The sequence below is a fragment of the Boleophthalmus pectinirostris genome, unplaced genomic scaffold, assembly GCF_026225935.1.
Source record: "Boleophthalmus pectinirostris isolate CB_2022bp ecotype Guang Dong unplaced genomic scaffold, ASM2622593v1 HiC_scaffold_3, whole genome shotgun sequence".
NCBI lineage: Eukaryota > Metazoa > Chordata > Actinopteri > Gobiiformes > Gobiidae > Boleophthalmus > Boleophthalmus pectinirostris.
In genome coordinates, this window is record NW_026571299.1 from 10439609 (window position 1) to 10460753 (window position 21145).

A 21145-nucleotide genomic window follows, 5' to 3' on the forward strand; every position below is an offset into this window, starting at 1 on the left:
AGGTGCACTGTGTAACATTTCTAGTGGAGGGGCTGCAACCTCTTTGTCTCCATGGAAATGTTATTGCTTTGTCTAGAATGTTCCATAGTATGGTTGGGTTAAGAAGTTGCAGATACGATATATATACCTCGATACATAGGCCACGATACGATACATATCTCAATACAGTGCACTTTTGGTTCGATACGATACATTTCAAATCGATTCGATACAGTTCAATAAAAAATAATTGCTAAATCATTGTTGTGATACTAAAAGTCTTTTTGTGCAAAGTTCATATGAAACACAAACATTTTAATCATCAAAACAGTGAAAATGTCAAATGTGTCGCATAAACAAGTTTCCTTCCTCTAAACAAGCAACAAAACTGTAGCGCTTTAACAAAATAATTTAGTAAAATACACCAAAAAAATACTCTTGGCTATATATATCGAAACAGCAGCCCACGATATCAATCCTGTATTATCACATTAAACGATACGATATTTAGATATTTTTACACACGCCTATTCCACAGGAAAGATTAAACCTGTCCATCACAAGGGAGACAAGAACGTTACAGCACTACGCTACATTACAGTTCAGATCTGTGGAGAGCTGCCCCTATTCACAGAAGGAATTTTTGTATTTTTGAGCAATAGAAACACCCACAATGAATAAATGCATGCTTATTCCATGGAAAATTTCAGGCTACGCAATACTATTTCCATGGAAGCAATTAGTTATCAGACCCTACACCAGAAAGATCACGCAGTGGAGGTTTAAAGTCTGCCACACTACAAGATAAATTGTAAATAAAATTGAAACTGAATTGGAGCATGAAATAAGTACGGAGTAGTGGGTGTATACCAGTGAAAGAAATGATGTGTTGAATGATAAATATTACTCAAGCATGCATGAATCACTAAATAAAGCTTTGAGGGGGTAAATGAAAATGGAAAACAACTATAACATGGTTTAAAGTTGATTTTGCATCACAAGTCCATCTTAGAATTTCCAATGCAGATAGTCTTCAGTGTTTTTGGACACCTTTGGTACTTCAAGTTGTATATACATAGTTACATAGTGGTAGTAGTGTAGTGTAGTGTAGTACAAAAATCTGAGGTACAAATCATCTTGGTGGGCCTGTGTTATATGTTCTCTATATCGGGGTCCCCAACCCCCAGGCCGGGGACCAATACCGGGTCGTGGGTCATTTGGTACCGGGCTGCGAAAAGACGAAACCCCCCCCCCCCCCCCCAAACTCACGTGGAGCGTCCTACTGTCCCAGAGCTGACCATTCTCCCTCCTGTACGCTGCGTGGGCTGCACCACTAAACCAGAACTAAACCAGGTCTAAACCAGGACTAAACCAGGTCTAAAACAGGTCTAAAAACAGATCTAAAACAGGGTCTAAAACAGATCTAAAACAGGTCTAAAACCAGGACTAAAACAGGACTAAAACAGTCCTGTTTTAGTCTGCAAAATATTGTATGATATAAAACTGGTCCATAGCATGAAAAAGGTTGGGGACCACTGCTCTATATGAAAATTGCATATTATTGATTGTGACTGTGAAGGGCCCCTCCATGTTCCAGGGTCTGGGTAAATAGTACCCTTTACCCCCTCCAGTCTGACGCCACTGCATATTTAAAAAGAAAAAGAAAAAATCATCTCTTGAGTAAAAGAGTGTATTGTCACGCACGAATGAAGCAAAACTTGTGTAAAAATTGTGTAACTTCTCTGGGGTCTGTCAAATGCTTTTCTCCATGAAGGTGTTATTGCTTTGTCTGGAAAGTTTCACAGTATGGCTTTAAACCTTTCTATCTTCATGGAGACCAAACCAGACCAAGTTACAAGTCAGATCTGTGGAGAGGCGACCCCACTCACAGTCAGAATGCCTGTTTTTCTAGGCATTTCTGAGCTATAAAACCACCTGTATTTGAATAAATGTATGGTAGAACTTTTTAATGCCATACTGTGGAACATTCCAAGCAGTGGAGTATCCATAGAAACAAGCCGGTGATGGACCCCCAACCAAAAAGTTACATAGTGCATCAAAAAAAAAAAAAAAAAAAAAAAGTAAATAACACGATAAATATCAATGGTGGAGCAGGAATGAAGCAAAACTTGGAACAACTTCAATACAATACAATACAACACAATAAAATGTACAATAAATATAATACTTACAATACTTTTGGGTGGAAAATGCATAAACTTTAGCCATTCACACCGTGTTTAAAAAGTCCTGCTACTGCGGCTACTGCTAAAACAGATGACTTCAACACCAGCCTGGTTTCTGTTATTATTTCTTGGAGCGTGGCGTTTATTGAGAGACGCATGTGAAGTGTAAATGTTCTGCTCCATAACAACGGGCCCAGTGTGAAAGAGCGCTGTGTAGTGAGCTAACGAGCCTTAGCCGCATGCTACACTAACACACGCGCACGCTAACACACACACGTGCTAAGACGACGCTAAGTGCATCCCTGGGACCACCCCTCACTCACCGTATCATTTCTTTTGGCAGTGATTTGGCAGTGATTTGGGAGCCGTGTGAGCGTGCATGTGCAGGTGTTGTCAGCAGGATCATTTTGAATCATTGTAATGGTCGGAAGGGTTTCTACCGTGGAAAAATAAATAGGCCAGTGTCCAATGGCTACTTCAATTTATATCTGTATTTTAGACGGTTAAATATTTGGTTTCAAGTCGACAATATCAAGAGTTTATTGTTATATTACGTAAATGTGCATGTAGTCCAATGATTTATGTTATTAGGTTCTTTTTTTTCCCCAGGATAAGACAAATAGGAAGAAGATAGACACATTCACAGCGCTCTGAAGCAATGTCAATACACAAAATGGGCCATAAATAAAGGAAAACAACTGGTCAGAGAGAAAGAAAAACAAAAATAAAACAGAAAAAAGAGCGCAAGCATGGTAATATTACAGTACATCAGAAGCATAACAGAAAAAGTGCAGAGGGCAATGAGAAAACACAATATCAACGCAGTGAAACCGCACAGAAAACTCAGGCAATTACGTGTCCAACCAAAAGATAAAATAGAACCGGAGCGCAAATGTAACGTCATATACGAAATACCGTGCATGTCCTGCGATAAAACGTACGTTGGGGAAACAGGGAGGGTGTTCTGTAAACGAAAAAGAGAACATAGAAGAGAAACAGCGAAGGCGAAACATGAGCAACAAAACACAAAGCAGAACAGGAACAACTCATATCTGCCTTTTCTGACCACTGTAAACGAGAGAACCACATTCTGGACTGGGATGGGGCAAACATCACTGGGACAAATAAAACAAACACCGCTGCTGGATTAAAGAGGCAATCGAAATATGGAAACGTGCCCACGGGATTATAAACCAGGACGAGGGGGCTTTTTTACTCTCACACACCTGGGATACTGTCCTGAGGAAGTGGGACTGCAGATGGCGCTGTCGTCCTGCCTCCACCGGTAGGAAGACAGCGCCAAAACCTGTTTAAATCAGCTGACTGGACACGTCACAGCAACATCACGAGACCACTCTGAGGAAGAGCGCTAGTGAGCAGTCGAAAAAGTCAGGTATAAAAACAAACTCTTGGTCTGAAAAAAGAACCTAAGAACATAAATGTGCATGTAGTTTTAAAATACTGCATGGACATGTTATAGCTTTATCTGAATGTTACCCAGTTTGGTAATATATCTTATTTATGCTTATTAATGCATGCACTAAAGGTATTTGTACACAATAAAAGCACCAGTAATTGAATATATATACGAGATAGATAAATTACTGCCATAGGCTACTGTGTTAGAGGCAAATCAACATCTCCATGTGGGAAAACTGCACATTAGATATTTGGCTTCACAAAGACTATTGCTGTAGAAATGTGTTTTAAAAAGTCAGTAACATCTTCTATTTAAATAACATAGGTGCATATCATTCTAATCAGATGTACTGAAGATTCATGAATGTAAGACATTTTAACTTGCACTCTTACGTTTTTAACCTGCATATAGAGAACATTTACTTTTTTCTCATTCTCAGCGTATGGACAGACTTCATGTGAAAGCTCAGAACCTCCAGAATTCCCTCACCGAGCTGTAGATGCTGCACGAGCACTGACTCATGACTCTCTGCAAGTGCTGGGGTTTAGGCAGTGACTGTTCAGATCAGAGCGAGGCATTTTAGGTTTAAACACACTGGATTACAGCATTGAAACTTGCAGCCCAAATGAGAGACACATGTGAGGCCCATTGTGTTTTTTCACTGGAATTAGAATTGTTTTGAGAACCAAAACACCAAATGACAACATCAACAACTTTGCCTTTTGCACAATGTCTTTTGTAATTAGAAATAAAATTGGGCTAAATGCAGTAAATGCAATATGTGATCTTAACATGTTTACCTAAAAGAATAAAGATGTTTTGATGTTTTATGTTTGAAGCTTTCCACCAACTTTCTACATACACTATGTCACTTTTTGGTTGGGGTCTGTCACCTTCTTGTTTCTATGGATATGTCATTGCTCTGCTCCAAATGTTCCACAGTGTGACATTAAACAGCTCTACTTTACATTTATTCAATTACAGGTGCCTTTAAAGCTCAAAAATACCTACAAAAACAGGCATTCTGACTGTGAGCGAGGTCGCCTCTCCACAGACCTGACCTGTAACTTAGCCTCGTTTGCTCTCCTTGATGACAGAAAGCTTTAAAGCCACACAAACATTCCAGACAAATCAACACCTCCTCGGAGTAAAGCATTTGACGGACCCTCCACCAGAAAATTTCACAATGCACCTACTAACTAACGCTTGTTTTCTGCTGTGTAAACATGCTAACTGCGCTTTTGTTTGGTCTGCAGATGCTTGAGAGGAGATATTTTTCATCTTTTGTGCTGTCTCTTCCTGTTTGGAGCGATTCAGACCCAGATGACACTCACATGTGGACAGTCCTTGTGTTGTGATTGTGCTGTAGAACACATGGGCCCAGGGGAGCTCGCTTCATTCACACCACATGTCTTTGTAATGCGTCTATGGCTTTGGGTCACTCCGGTTCACTCTGACCTCTGCCTGCCTAACACATGCTACAGAACACAGTTGTAACCAGCAATGGAAGAAGTCCCGTATTTTTTCGGACTATAAGTTGCACATTTTTTCATGGTTTGGGTGGCCCTGCGATGTATACTCCGGTGCAACTTATATATTAAAATTTTCACACTGACAGACTCAAGTGGTTTTAGGATTGTGTGTCAGTATCTGCTGCTCCTCTTACTCCTGTACCACTGTCACTTCACTCTACTGTGCATGTCTCCTGCAGAAAGAGCTGCTGTCCTGCTGCAATTACTGAAATATTCAGCCCGAAAACAGTAATTGAGGAGCAGAAAGAAAGTTTGGAGTGAGCGAGAAACTTGAGGGACTGGTTGAACGCAGAGATGAAGAACACAATAACCAATAATAATCCATCCAATAGCTTCCAGGAAAGTTATTGGATGGATCAACAAAGCCTGGACTTCAGTGACAACCGAAACCATCCTGTCGGGATTCAGACAAGCCGAAATAATTCAAACTGGAACTGATGCTGAGTCTGACAACAGCTACACAGAAGAGGAAGCGGCGCTCTGTTTACCTCCGGAGGTCGCGGAGTTGCTCAGAAGTGACACCGAGGATGAAGAATTCAGTGGATTTAGTGATTTGGAGTGAGATGGAGAGTTTGGTAAACTTGTTCTATTCTGTTGTTTATGCTATATTTATCTGAAGAACTGTTCATATGTGATGTTAACAGTCTGTTGTTCTTAAATTTCCCCCAAAAGTGCGACTTATATATGTTTTTTTCTTCTTCATTACGTTTTTTTTTTTTTTTTTTGCAACTTATACTCCCGGGCGACATATAGTCTGAAAAATATGGTACTCAATTTTGTTACTTAAAGGTCTTATATTGTGCAAAACTGACTCTTGTAAGCTTTAAGTCATGTTATAATGTTCTTGTGTCATCAAAAACATACCTGGAGCTGTGTTTTGTTTCATTTGCAGATGTTTGAATAATATTTTATTATTAATCCCTCTACATCTCCAAAATACTCTGTTCAACCTTGTGATGTCAAGTGGTAGTTTTCAAGTTAACAGTTACATTTTACCTTTTAAATTCAGAAGAGATTGGCAACTCTAGGGCTGTAATGATTCATATGATTCTCGTGAAGGTGAGTGGAGTTTAAAAACACAGTGGAGCACTTCCTGTATCACCACATGACATCACAAGGTGGAACAGAGTATTTTCGGTTTGAGAGAAGAAACCAACCTAAATATGCAGGGTTTGTGTGTTAAACATGTGAAAATGAAGCAAAACACAACTCCAGGTTTGTAATGAAGGAAACGTTATGACATAGATTAGAAAAGAGTGTAATATGGGCCCTTTAAAGATGCACTGAGTAACTTTTCCAGTGGAGGGTCTGTCAAATGCTTTTCTCTGTGGAGATTGCTATGTCTGGAATGTTTCACAGTATGGCTTTAAACCTTTCTATCTTCATGCAGACTAAACCAGGCCAAGTTACAAGTTAGATCTATGTATTTTTGAGCTATAAAATCCACTTGTAATGTAATAAATGTAAGGTAGAGTTGTTTAATGTCAGCTGTGGAAGTGTGCACCTTTAAGTACAGTACTTTTTACTACTTTTATTTTGTTACATTCCACTACTGGTAATAACTAGCACCATATTTCAACTGCGCTCAATCTGGAAAAGACAAAGTGCAGTTAAATGTATTGTCTAAGATCTATAATCCCCTTTAGTTTAAACGAGATCAAGATGTTCTTAGAAGTCCTGACAGCAGATAAAACTGAAATATAAAATACTCTTCAAAGTTATGGGATCATGTCAATGTGCATTTCCCCATGGAGCATCTGGTAAATCTGTGCTCGGTTTATTTAACATTCAAAACTCAAGTGACAACAAAGATGTGCTATTATTGGAATTACGGATAAGTGGAATAAGGATGGGTGGAAAAAAAATAAAACAGCAACTGCAATAAAGAGAGGGCTGTATTTTCAATCATCATAAAAACATCATGTAAGATTTTTTTTTGTGTGTGTTTTTTGACTGAAGAAAGTCCAGATCAGACCATCCCGAATTCAAATCAACTAGCATATTGAGTATACTTGTATAGGGGAGACTAAATTGAGTTACTTTTTGCTTTAGTCATTGCTTATGTTGAAACAATGTCAAACCTGAACAAAATAATAACACTCTACATACATTTTAGGAGGGTTTCTAAGTGTTTAGCGTATTAAATACATAAGTGTGACACAGTTTTGTATTTTGGTATAGCATAGTATTTTGGTCTTGAGATAAACTATTAAAGTCTGAAAGTTGAAATGTGTTTTCATACAGAAAAAAAAAAACCCAATATGTATTTTTTTTTTAAATAAATATGCAACCCCAGAGAACAATTAGAATTTTTACCAAAAGAAACACATATTAGGCATCAAATTATTATTTCCTTTTTTGTGTTTACCAAACTCAGACACTTATTTTTTTACTTTTTAAATATTCTTTTTTTTTTTTTTATATGATTTTATATAATATAATTTTCCAGTCATTGTTGTTTTTTTGTTTTTTTTAATGGGAGCAGATGTGGATCAACTAACCCCTACAACCTTATAGCCATATAGCCCTAGACTACAGTCCTACAGCCCTACAGCCAGCTCGATACTATAGCTCTACTTTTCATTTCTATTATGATTTCACTTATGTTATATGTTCCATTGTATAAGAATGTAAATCTCTACTCTACTTATAAATACATAAATACACAATATAAATACAGGCCTATAGTTGACAAAAGCGCGCGTTGCATGCTGGGAATTATTTTGGTCGGCGGGAATAAACACTAATTCAACATGACAGATGGAGCGAGAAAGCACGTAAAGGGTATTGATCCCGGTTATTTATCCACTCTAACGGCAGAGGACCCAAGACGATTTGACCAGAAATTGGTCATAAGCATCGATGGACGACAAATCACCCTTTTCAACCCCTACAAAGCCTGGACCAAACCAAATTTCTGGTCTGAATCACCAACTACCTGGCCAAATATTCACTTCGGCGATATCCACAATGACTTGGTGGAAACTCCTGGGCCATTCACAGCAGAAAAGATGAAAGTCTACAAGAGTCTCGATGCGTTGTTGAACTTGTTGGAGTCCACGGATTTGTGCTAGGATCTTCTACGTTTGCTCTGTGACTGTTTGAAAGCCGTTTAATTCACCGTTAGCGGTTCTTTTCACCTGGAATACGAAAAAGACATTTTCCTTCTTCCGTGCTTCTATTTGTGCATCCGATAATGCGGCAGGAATTTACCATTATCGGGGATAAATACGCGAGGTTACGCACTGTGTTTGACCGCTATCGTGTTTCTTGCCGACCAAAATATTTCCCAGCATGCAACGCGGGCTTTTAATAACAATGACATCAGCTGAAACTCACCTATACTACAGCCCTATAGCCCTACAGTCCTACATATATCTGTTACCTGTAGGCTGAGTCTGTGGTTGCGGCTCAGCTCCATCAGGCTCTCTCTGGACGCCCGGGTGGAGGGGGAGAGTGAGAAGGCCCTGCGCATGTTCACCGCCCCCTGACACAACCTCCATTGGATACAGTACGTCTCATACAGCTCCTCCACCTGCACGTCAAAAACACTGTTCAAAAACTACAGTAGATGCATCAGGTTTGAACAAAACACAAAAAACTACTGGGTTATCAAGTAATGTAGTTGTAAAAGAAAGTGTACACCGCAAAAAGTGCATGTAAATTAGACGTACTTGAATCTTCGACATTGTATTTTTATGCATTTGTATTTTAAGATTCACTTTGTAACATTTCTGTGAGCTGGGTCGCGTCTCTAACCTATAACCAATGTAACATGATTTAATGGAAATAATGCTATATTTTGGGACATTCCAGGCAAAGCAATAACATCTCCATGGAGACAAGCAGGTGGCTGACCCTCCAACAGAAAATGTACACAGAGAATACCTTTAAATTATGAAAACAGTACCTTGCTAATTTGAAACTCTAGTCTTCGGATGTATCTTTCCAGCGCTCTGATCTCCTGTGCATAAATAAAAGATACAGATCAATATTGTTTTTTTTTTTTTCTCAACAATATTATCTGAAAATGTAATATTGTCCGAAAAATAACAAATAATCTACCTTTTCCAGATCATACAAAAAGGCCTGTCAACAAAGAAAAACTCATTAACATCAAATTACCACAAATACAGCGACTCAATTTCAAACTCGATCGTTCCAAATCCTCACCAGCCTGGAGTTCCTCTTGGTCTCCCTCTGTTGAGCTGTCAAGAAGTCCATTTCAATCTGATGCCCTTCCAGATACTCCCTACACAAATGAAATAGAGCATTTAAAGCAAAAAATTACTTCTTTGAATTAATCTTTACCTTTCTATAAGTTATGATATCGATGTCAAAATATATGTTCTTTTGTAACACTTTTTGTTGTTGTTGTTGTTGATGTTGTGCCCTCTGGTGGCAACAGTGGAGAGTGAAACTTTTTGAAAATAATAAATTAGTAGCATGTCTGTTATTAATAAAATCAGAATTAATCCAGTGAAGTTGTATGAAGTTAAACTGGGACTAAACACCTAAACTTGAACTAAACTAAAGGGGAGAGTGAAGAAGAAGAAGAAGAAGAAGAAGGGCAGGGTTTGGACGTATAAGAAACAGCGTGATTGGTCAAACAGGTATCCACACTTTAAACTCCGCCCCCGCAGCCACATATTTGTATCAGAAACACCTGGCTGTAAACAGGGCAGTTTTGTGTGATGTCACCAACTACTTTAAACTGCAAAGGTCACTGAAGACAGCACAGGAGTAAATGTATCTAGTTTGCACAAAAGTTGCCAAAAATAACCTGGAACAGTAGAGAATGCTATTAAAACATCATATACACAGTTTAATTTAGTGTTTAATTCACTGTAAAGGTCCTGTATTATGCAAAATTGAGGCAAAATTGTGTTTTTATCCATGTTACAATGTTGTTAACTCTTAAAAACATACCCGGAGTTGTGTTTTGTTAACTTTACACTTGTCTGAGTAACCCTTTACTATTAGTCTGTCTACAAAGCTCAGAATGCTCTGTTCCACCTTGTGTCAAGTTAGCGATACCTTTTACCTTTTGTCCAGTAAAGATTGGCAATTCCAGGTCTGAAATCATCCAGCTGATTCCAGTGAAGGTGTATGGAGTTTAAAAACACAGTGGAGCCCTTCCAGTATTAGCACACAACATCACAAGGTGGAACAAGGTATTACTGGTATGTTTTTGAAGAGGATCAAAACATAGATCAGAAAATCATGTAATATGAGCCTTTTATGTTTAAAGATAAGAACGAAAGTTATGAAAAGATCCAGTTTTTTGGTTTCAGTTGCTTCCAAAGAGAGCTGACACCAAGCTATTTTTGTTTTTCTGTTCTAAAAGCAATATCTGATAGAAAGTACTAGTATAGTTTTGAGCCTCTATGCTAAAAGCTCAAATAAAGTCAAATTAGGATAGCATTTCTCATTTGCAAAGTGTTGTTAACATACTTGAGGCCTTTGCGTAGCGCCAGGAAAACCCTGTCCACCTGCTCCGGCTGCGTGGACCACATGACTCCGCCCCCTCGAGTTGGGGACAGGTGCGTTCTGGGCGATGTAGTTCCAGATCCAGATTTGGAGCGAAGGGAGTTTCGAACAGAAGAGCTCCTACAGACAGCGAAAAGGCAAAATCGTGAGTAAGCAATTGTGTTTAATGTACCACCTTCTCATAAATCATTACATAACATTAAATAATAACAGTGCATTTTATTTATAAAGTGCTTTTCTTCTACTCTGGAGTGCTTAGATGAAGTCAAGGCATGAACGGCTTCCAACTTCCTGCACTTCAGGGAGAAAAAAAAAGGAGGTGTAGTGTTGTTCTCTTCCGATGATGCCGCTGTGGCTTTTCCTACAGAGTTCGGTCCTTAGCCCAGATTGTGAGTCCAGTAGTGACAAAGTAAGGTGTGAAAATGGACTGTGGTTTTAAACTTAATGCCCAAATGAACTCTGTGGTGAAGACCAGCTTTTATCAACTGAGGTAACTGGCCAAAGTGAAACCGATTTTATCTGATTATTGTAACTCACTTTACACTGGAGGCACTCCGACCTACAGCTAGTCCAGAACGCAGCCACTCGCTTTTTAACTGGATCACGTTAATTTGACCATATCCTTCAGTCTCTCCTCTGGCTCCCCGTACACCTTCGCATTGATTTTAAAATTCTTTTATTTGCTTTTAAATGCTTCCATGGTATGACCTCTCAGTATCTGTCTGACCTGCTCGTATCTCACACCCCCTCTCGTGCTCTCAGGTCCGCAGATCCAGAGCGCCCTCTACACAAATCCACTAGGTTGTCCCAGCACGACTTCAGTAAACTACAAAGCCGCACCACCTGCAGCGCACGCAAACACACACGAAGCAGACAGCGACCGCGCAGAGAAAAACACCCATAGCCACGCTCATCACTCCACGCGGACGAAGAATGGAACAGAGGAACGAACCGAAAAAGCGAGTGCAATGTGCCACTTCTAGACACAACTGAACAACTGAGTCACTGCGATCACGCCGACAATCCAGTGGTCCCAGACAGCACCCTCCCTACACGCCACAACTGAACAAAGCCCAGAGTCACCGTGAACGCACCAGAGTCTGACTGAGCCATCCAACTGTTGTGTTTCGTTTAAAGTTCGGTGCGGTTTATTTGTGAAAAAAGTTCAAAAATAGACCATTTAATGACAGTGCTTCTTATAATCCAGAGCGACTAATAGTGTGGAAAACTAGTAACTAGTAACTAGTTTGCATTAAAATTGCAAATAATAATAACTAGGAAAAGTAGACATTGCTATTAAAACACCATATACACGTTTCAGTGGTGAAAAAGGCAGTTTTAGTCTTTAGTTCCACTTTAAATTCCAGTGTATGTAAGTTAGTACGTGTCTGTGGTCGTGTTTACATTCAGCGCTTTTGCAGTGAGGGACAACAGCCAAGTCAAATAACAGATTTATGCCACAGTCTGGAGCTGGTCTGAAAGCGTTGTAAAAAGGCCAGTGGTGATGGAGTGCCGTCTATAACTCCACTAATATTAGTTTTAGTCTGAGGGATGGGGCAGAAGCAGAGGACAGATTTCCCTATGGGGATGCTAAAACTTAACCTGAACCTTTCATTTTCTCTTTCATTTGAACCATTTTTTAAGAGTTGGAAGTTGGAATTCCTAGTTTTTTCAGCACTTTTAGCTTGAAATTAAGAGGTTCACAAAATAATAATAGAAATCAAAATAAGAATCATCAAAATAATAGAAAAAACTGTAATCACAAAGCTAAAGAATCATCATTTTAACTTTTCTTTCTAACTTTGCTGTCCATGTACTGAGAATGAGACAAACTCGCGTGTGTCCAAGTTAAAACACTTGCATCCCCAAAGATCATTACGATTTAGTTCTTTTTTTACCTTTAAATTTTTTGTTTTTTCCCTAGCTTCAATAAAATGTAATAATTTAGAAGATGATTGTCTTAATACATCTTTTTCGCAATGACTGGAAGTGAAGTGCGATGTAGGGTAAACATCACTTCCAGTTCATGCTTTTCTATGGCAAAATATCTGTGGAAATGTCTCGTGTATTTTCCACCAGCTTCATAAATCTGCCCCATCACCAAATCTTCCTCCAACAAGGTCGACAAAGGACAAATTCTGTCCATGAAGAATTTATCCACAACTATCAAGGTAAGAAAGACGAAAACTTAAAGGCGAACAACGACGACACATTAGTGAACTACTCCTGAGCAAAACTAACGTCTTGGTCATGAATAAAACAAAAGTAACTTGTTAACTCAGACTCATTCTACAATTAAAATTAAAAATCGATTTCATGATGTAGATTTTGGCATAGACAGAGAGATTTGTGCAGTTTGAATGCTACAGATGTTCACAGATTACATGTCGAGCATTTAAACTGCACAAATCTCTCTGTCTATGCCAAAATCTACATCATGAAACCGATTTTTAATTTTAGCTGTAGAATCAGTGTAAGTGAACAAGTTACTTATGTTTTATTCATGATCATAATGTTAGTTTTGTTCAGCAGTTCACTAATGCATCGTCATTGTTCGCCTTGACGTTTTCATCTTTCTTACCTTGATAGTTGTGGATAAATTCTTCATGGACAGAATTTGTCCTTTGTCGACCTTGTTGGATGAAGATTTGGTGATGGGGCAGATTTATGAAGCTGGTGGAAAATACACGAGACATTTCCGCAGATATTTTGCCATAGAAAAACATTAACATTAGTAACGTTTGCCCTACATTGCGGCACTTCCGGCATTTGCGAAAAAGGCCTATTCTTGAAGGGTTCATATTACGCTATTTTCTAATCTATTATAATGTTGTTTCCTCATCACAAACATACCTGGAGTTGTGTTTTGATTCATTCACATGTTTAACACACAAACCCTGCATATTCAGATCTTTTCTCAAACTGAAAACACTCTTTTTCCACCTTATGATGTCATGTTGTAATACAGGAAGTGCTCAATTGTGTTTTTAAACTCCATACACCTTTACTAAAATCATTATGGAAGATTTCTGCTGTGGAATTGCCGATCTTTACTGAACAAAACAGAAAAGGGAGCTGCTAACTTGAAAACTACCACTTCATGGCATCGCAAGTTGGAACAGAACATTTTGAGCTTTGGAGATACAGACAGACTGATAATAAAGGATTACTCAAACACATGTTAATGAAACAAAACACAACTAGGAGTATGCTTTCTGAGGAGATACCAGCATTACGACATGTCTTAAAGCTCACTTGAGTCGATCTTGCGTAATACGGGATAATTTAGGAGCCCCACTGCCTGCACGCTCCTCTCAGATTTATAACAACTCGTCTATAATTACAGACAATAACGTGGTTTTGTGGTGTGACATTTTGCTTGTCTTCTCAAGTTAACTTCATGTCCAAATCATGTCAGCCCAAACCTCAGATCTCCATCACAGAGGCAGATGGTGGTCCTGTGTGAGGGTCCACAGCGGGAGAAAGAGCTGCTTTTCATGACAAGGTCCCATTGACAGAAGCCACAGCCCAAAGCAGACTGGTCTATGTGTGTGAGCGTGTATTTGTTATAATGTGGGAACTCAAATCTGTATACACTCTCACATTACAGGACCCTGTCTCATTTAAAAGGACTAAAATCAAATCCCCAATGACATAAATGGTTTTATATTAGATCAACAGCATGGTTTAAAGGTCCTATATTACACAAACTTGATTCTTGTGAGCTTTAAGCCATGTTATAATGCTGTTATCTCATCAAAAACATACCTGGAGTTGACTTTATAATTAGTCTGTCTACATTTCCAAAGCTCATAATGCTCTTTTCCACATTGTGATGTCATGAAGTGAAATTATCCAAATGATTCTAGTGAAGGTGTACGGACTTTAAAAACACATTGGAGCACTTCCTGTACAACCAAGGTGGAACACAGTGTTTAGTTGTCAGTTTAGAGAAGACCTGAGCCTAAATATACAGGATTTGTGTCTTAAACTTGTGTGAATGAAACAAAACACAACTCCAGGTGTGTTTGCGATGAGAAAAGAACATTATAACAGATCAGAAAACAGTGTAATATGGGCCCTTTAAGTTTTATTAAAATGATAAATACAACTATATATTTTATGGATTGCATTTGCCTTGATTCTGAATTCCTAAAATCCACTGTAATTTCATGTTTTGTTTTCTAATGATAATGTAAATAAAGTCCTGGAGATCATTTACGTCTGTTGTATTTATTTAAGATGATTTCATAAATGTTCATTGCATGTCCATTTTATGAATTCAACATAATCACATCATTTAAAACCAAACACTCTGTAGTTGCATTTAGTCCACACTGTTATTTAGAACTTAAAGCTTCTATATTATGGAAAATTGACTCTTCAGGCGTGTTTTTGATGAGGGAACAACACTACAACTTGGTAGAAAAAGTCTGCATTTCCATCTTTAAGGTTAGTGTTAGTCACCAGGAAGTGAATGCAAGTCAATGTAATGTCCTCAACACATATGGAAACCCAACATGTGTGCGTATGTGTGTGTATGTGTGTATGTGTGTGTGTGTGTCCAACAGGAAGTGCATTCCTCTTGTGTTTTGAACCTCCCCCTGCTCTGTGGGTCCAGACGACAAGTTTGTGCAAAGACTCTCTCCAGACTTAATCATAAAATCATCTAAAACATTGTTTCCCAAAGACTCAGTCGCAATCCTCAGGCGGGTCATGAGAGATTTTTTGGGGGGGTTGCCTCGTCATGATCTGCGTGTAGGTCTGCAGTGTACAGTTCTGAAACATGAGATTTTCTGTGCTTCCAAAGATGAAGACAAAACACAGAAACAGACTGAATGCTGCTCCTGATCTGCTGCTGCGCTCTCCTCCTGCAACCTGGACTGGAAAGCACTACAAAAACGCAGACAGGCCCACCTATCTCCTAGAAATGTTTAATGTTAAGACAAATTTTGTATAATTTCTAATCTTTTTGTAGTTATTTTATTGACTATTTTGTTCCAATATTGTTGGTTCAATTGAATGTTGAAAAGAAAAAGAAATGGGCTACATTTAACATCCAAATAGGCGATTTACTGATCTTTTTATTGTAGTTCTAGTTCAATTAATGTTTTTCATTGTTTAAAACTTGAGTAATACTAACTGTTCAGAGAGACACGATCAGTCAGTCAACAATAAAATATCCTCATTGATAATGTTCAGTAATGGTCAAATCCACCTTTATTTTGTGAATTACGAATAATGTCTATTGACTTGGGACGCGAAGGTTTGTGACTTAAAATATGAGTCCCCAGAAGTTTGGAAAAGTTTGGGAAGAAAAGAAGAACACTGGACTAAAATATCCATGACTGATCTTATTTAAAGGTGCAGTGTGTAACTTTTGCGGTGAGGGGTTCTATGGAAACCAGCTAGTTTTCATAGAGATGTCAATGCTTTGCCTTAAATGTTTCACAGACAGACATTAGTTGCATGGTGCACCTTAAAGATCCAAAAGCTTTTTTTTTAATTACGGTTTGGGAAAAAAACCTTTGTCAGATTTTTTTTTTTTTTTTGCTTTTAACCCCAGTATACAAGAAAAAATGATTTGGACATTGGCCATTTGAGTGTGCTATGGACTTTTTTTTTTTCACTTTTTGGCTATGATGACGGTCTGAACAGAAGATGCAAAAGTGGTTTCGCATCTTCACTTTTTATTCCGCATTTAGACAGGTGTTTTTGGGAGGAAATCTGCGTACATACGGTGACGCAAAAGTGTGTGAACTCGATTGGGTATGAATGCCAGGTGGTTAGGTGATGACACGAGGTGGTGATGTATGTGATGTAAACGTGTACACAACCTGAGCAGATCTGACCAGAGTTTTGCGTCTTGGTCAGTGTTGAAGGAAACGCTACAGTGGAGCGTATTCAACATTTCCACTCTGGAGGGTAGTTTCAGATTTTTGCAGATTTAAGCCCCAAAAACACTGTCACCGTCTAAACAAAAGGCACTTCCGATAAAATATTTTGTCGCTTTTACCCGCAAGCGTTCTCATGTAAACAGGCCCTTAAATTGCTGTTCTATGCCTTTGCATCTGTAAAAGAACTTTGATGCGCGTTTTTTGTTTTATTTAGTACCTTAAAGATCTAAAATGGTGCATTATTTAAACTTTTTAACTATTTAAACTATTTTACTGTTGAACTGGACTTTCATGTTGTGTGTAAAATATATGCATGTAGCTGAAATCATTTCTACGTACAAAACTCAAGCTGCCATCGCACTGTAGAGAGTTTGAACTAAGCTTAAAACAGTAACGGCTTGAGTCAAAATAGAAAAGAAAGGACTTTAAAAACACAGAGGAGCAACTGTACAATAACTCACCCTTATGTAATAAATAACCCTTGTGATAATTATGCCTTATTTGACACCAGTCTCCAGCTATTTTTGCTTCTTATTTAGAATTTATTATTACATTTATATTTTTGCTCTGTTATTTTATTATATTGATGTGTGAGCTACTGTGTCCAAATAATTTCCCTTGTGGATCAATTAAAGTTTTTCTAGTTTGAAAAAAAGCTAAAATAGTCAAACAAAAATGTTCAAATATGTTTTACTGACCGCCTGCGCCCGGACAGAGAGCTGAGTCCAGTGAAGGAGCGAGTCCTGGAGATGAGCCCTCCGTCTGCGGGGGAGTCAAACTTCAGCTTCACAGACATCCTGAAACACACAGGATACAATACTATAATTACAATACAGCCTTTATCATGGTAAATGTTAAATCATCACATTTCTATATACACTAACGGTCATAAGTTTTAGAACACCCAAATTTTTCCAGTTATTTATTGTGATTCAAGTCGTGCAAGTCCAATGAAGAGCTTGAAATGGTACAAAGGTAAGAACTGAACAGACAGAGGTTAAAAAAATAAGATAAAAGAACAAAACACAAGCCCAAGCTCTGCCAAAACTACCCCAGGAAAAAATAACAAAATGGTAAACTTGAAAACATGGAGTGTCCAGCACAGTGTCCAGACTTAAACCCCATCGAGTGCCACATATTTACGGGAACTTCTGCAACAGACTTGGGAAGAACTTTCTGAAGAATATTTGATTTCTATTGTAAAAAGAACGAGCCACGAGTGTGTTCAGCTGTTATATCTTCCAAAGGTGGACACTTTCATGAATCAAAAGTTTAGAATACATTCTGTTTTCTGTTTTCACCTGCCCCTTATCTCCGCTCACTGCACAGTACTTAGTTATGATTAGTTAAGAACATTCAGACTCCAGGTTAAATATTAAGGGTTAAAAATGCATTACAATTACACAGCCTTTTTTCAACAGTAAGAACATAATGTAACGTAATGAAAATCTGCTGCTTGTTAAAATAACACTGAGAAGAGGCTAGACTCACCAGCTCTAAAGTTCAACATGAAGTCAAATGTCAAACTGTTTCATTAATAAGCCATTTTAGATTAATATTGCAGTTAAAAATGAACAAAATGTGAAGTAATGATCTGCTGATGTTATAATTTAGTACTAAAGACCCAAAAAGTATAATATGTCTCTTTTAAGGCAAGTCCGTAGGGTTAAAGAGGAGGTATTACGCATCTACCACAGGAAAAACAACAAGATGATAAGCTTGAAAACATCTCCAAACTTAAACCCCATCAAGCTGATTTGGGATGAACTGGACAGAAGAGTGAAAGCCAAGGAACCTACAAGTGCCACACATTTATGGGAACTTCTGGAACAGACTTGGGAAGAACTTTCTGAAGAATATTTGATTTCTATTGTAAAAAAGAACGAGCCACGAGTGCGTTCAGCTGTTATATCTGCCAAAGGTGGACACTTTCATGAATCAAAAGTTTAGAATACGTCTTGGTTTATACATTGCTTCCATGATTTATTTTTCAACTCTGATTGCTTTTTTGTTTTATGGTTTCATTTCAGTTCGCAATGACACAATAAACAGTAACAAAAAAAAGTGTGGTGTTCTAAAACTTTTGACAGGTAGTGTAGAGTTTTTTGACCTTCAAGGAACTCAAAGCTTTACATCAAGAAACCACTCACTCATTCACAAACACACTCATACACCAAAGTACGCAGACAATGGAGGTCCGTTGTGTTTGTGTTTCTATGGAAATGTCATTGCTCTGCCTGAAATGTTCCATAGTATGACATTAAACAGCTCTACCTTAGATTTATTCAGTTACATGTGGTTTTATAGCTCAGAAATACCTACAAAAACAGGCATTCTCATAGTGAACAGGGTCGCCTCTCCACAGATCTGACCCGTAACTTCGTCTGGTTTGGTCTCCAAGAAGATAGAAAGGTTCAGACAAAGCAATAACATCTCCACGGAGGAAAAGCATTTGACGAACCCTACACCAGAAAAGTTACACAATGCACCTTTAAGACTTTATAACAAAAATGTGAATTCCCAGAAATTCTCAGTATTTGCTTTTATTTTTATAACAAAGCGTGACCTCAACATTGTATCTGAGCTTCACAAAAAACTCAACGTTGTGGTAAAACTCAACATTTCTGTAGTATTTTCTGAAACATTTGTCTAGTTTTAAATACTTAGTGGTTATCATAATCCCATCGATTACAGACAGTGATATCCCTATGGTCAACCCCAAACAGCAAACATTTGTGTTATAAAGGAAAGTACAATGACTGAGACACTGCCAACTCAAACATTCAAACACAGGGCTACATTTGCTATTATACGACTTCGGCCCATGTTTACACTAAGCAAACTTACTTCTCAGCTAAGCTTTTGAGTTGAATTTTGACATCTTCTTAACATTTATTCAATTACTGGTGGGTTTGTAGCTCAACAATATCTAGAAAAACAGGCATTCTGACCAAGAACGGATCGCCTCTCCAGAGATCTGACCTGTAACTTGGTCTGGTTTGGTCTCCATGAAGTGCTTCTCAAAGATAGAAAGAAGAAAACATTTTACGCCTCCCCATTCCACAGAACCACTACAAAATGTGGACAAATCGCAACTTCGCCTTCAGTCGCCTACATTCGAGAGCAAACGTTTTAGTCGCGTCTCCAAAGCGACTCCCGGGACACACGCAGCATGTGAAGCTAGGACTAAACCAGAGCTGAACCAGGACTGAACCAGGTCTAAATCAGGTCTAAACCAGGTCTAAACCAGGACTAATCATGGACTTGGACTTGGAATATAGACCTCCGCTGAGAGGACCCTGAGCACGTTGAGCAGGGTGTCGCAGAGCGCGATCGGGCGTCAACTGTGATTAGTCCCGTGGAGCACGGCGGTCCTTTCGCCCATGGTTACCTGACGGTTTACATGGGTGCACCTCCAGGCCCGTCCCAACACTCAGAACCGTAATGATGGCCTTTCACCGCTGCTGATATCGCGGAGATTTTAGCAAATTTGTATGAAGAAAAACCCACCACTTCAGTCCGGGTTAAAAAAACATTGTGACACACATTACTGACATTTGTACAGAGTAAAATATTAAAATTTTTTCCCCTGTAATGCCGCATTACAGCAAAAAGCAATGCATTATAATAATTTATTACTTTTATAACACATTACTACCAACACTGGTCATGAGGCAGTCTGCTCCTGTGTGTCGTCTTTGAACATGATGTCCGCTGCAGGCAGTATCAGCTCCTCTGCTATTTGATACGACAGAGCTCACTGGTTTACTGAAGCAGCATTCACAAAGCAGGATGAATGTTGGCAATATCTGGCACGTTTTTGCTGTAAAAACTCAAGTGGCCTATACGCGTGATTGGGGTGTAATGTCTTTAAGTGACACAATAATTTATTTGGGTTCATGCTGTCCGTTGTCAACATTTTTAGACACAGTAAACACAGCGGTCTTTCCTCGTTTCCCACCGTAGTCACAGTGAAGCCGAGCACTACATACACTTCACTTACAGTTTGTTCTCTGCACTTCATATTTCCTGCTCTGAGCTGTGTGTGCCTTTGCTCGCTGCAAAAAAACAACAACAAATAGCGCTAATACTCTCTGCGCACACTCTGACAATGAGAGCGCCACTGCCAACTACTGCAGTGGATGTGCAATTACACTTTATTCTAGTACGGTATTGCACCCACTATTGGAGAAGGACTGGTTTAATGTATGGGGTCCGGGGCCCTTTGCTAAGGGCTGTCCAGTCCCCGTATGACCGGAGCAGGAGCTGTGTTCACATTGCCGGCAGTAAGTCAGACCTGTTCCCAGTGCATGTTGGACTCCGCCAGGGCTGCCCTTTGTCACCAGTTCTGTTCATTGTATTTATGGACAGAATTTCTAGGCGCAGTCAGGGGCCGGACGGGGTCCGGTTTGGGGACCACAGGATCTCATCTCTGCTGTTCGCAGATGATGTTGTCCTGATGGCTTCATCGAACCAGGACCTTCAACATGCACTGGGGCTGTTTACAGCCGAGTGTGAAGCGGCTGGGATGAAGATCAGCTCCTCCAAATCCGAGGCCATGGTTCTCGACTGGAAAGAGGGGGCTTGCCCTCTCCGGGTGGGTGGAGAGTCCTTACCTCAAGTGGAGGAGTTCAAGTATCT

The 21145-nt window shown here is 39.0% G+C and overlaps 1 protein-coding gene across 1 annotated transcript in view; it reads right to left on the reverse strand.

The window, feature by feature from the left end:
* Nucleotides 1-21145, reverse strand: part of ripor3 (RIPOR family member 3) — an 88106-nt gene that overhangs the window by 28741 nt on the left and 38220 nt on the right. Inside the window, 6 exon segments of the mRNA XM_020920769.2 lie at nucleotides 8503-8652; nucleotides 9028-9081; nucleotides 9183-9206; nucleotides 9291-9369; nucleotides 10572-10727; nucleotides 17203-17301. Of these exon segments, the coding sequence (XP_020776428.2) occupies nucleotides 8503-8652; nucleotides 9028-9081; nucleotides 9183-9206; nucleotides 9291-9369; nucleotides 10572-10727; nucleotides 17203-17300 (561 nt within the window). The 5' untranslated portion in view covers nucleotide 17301.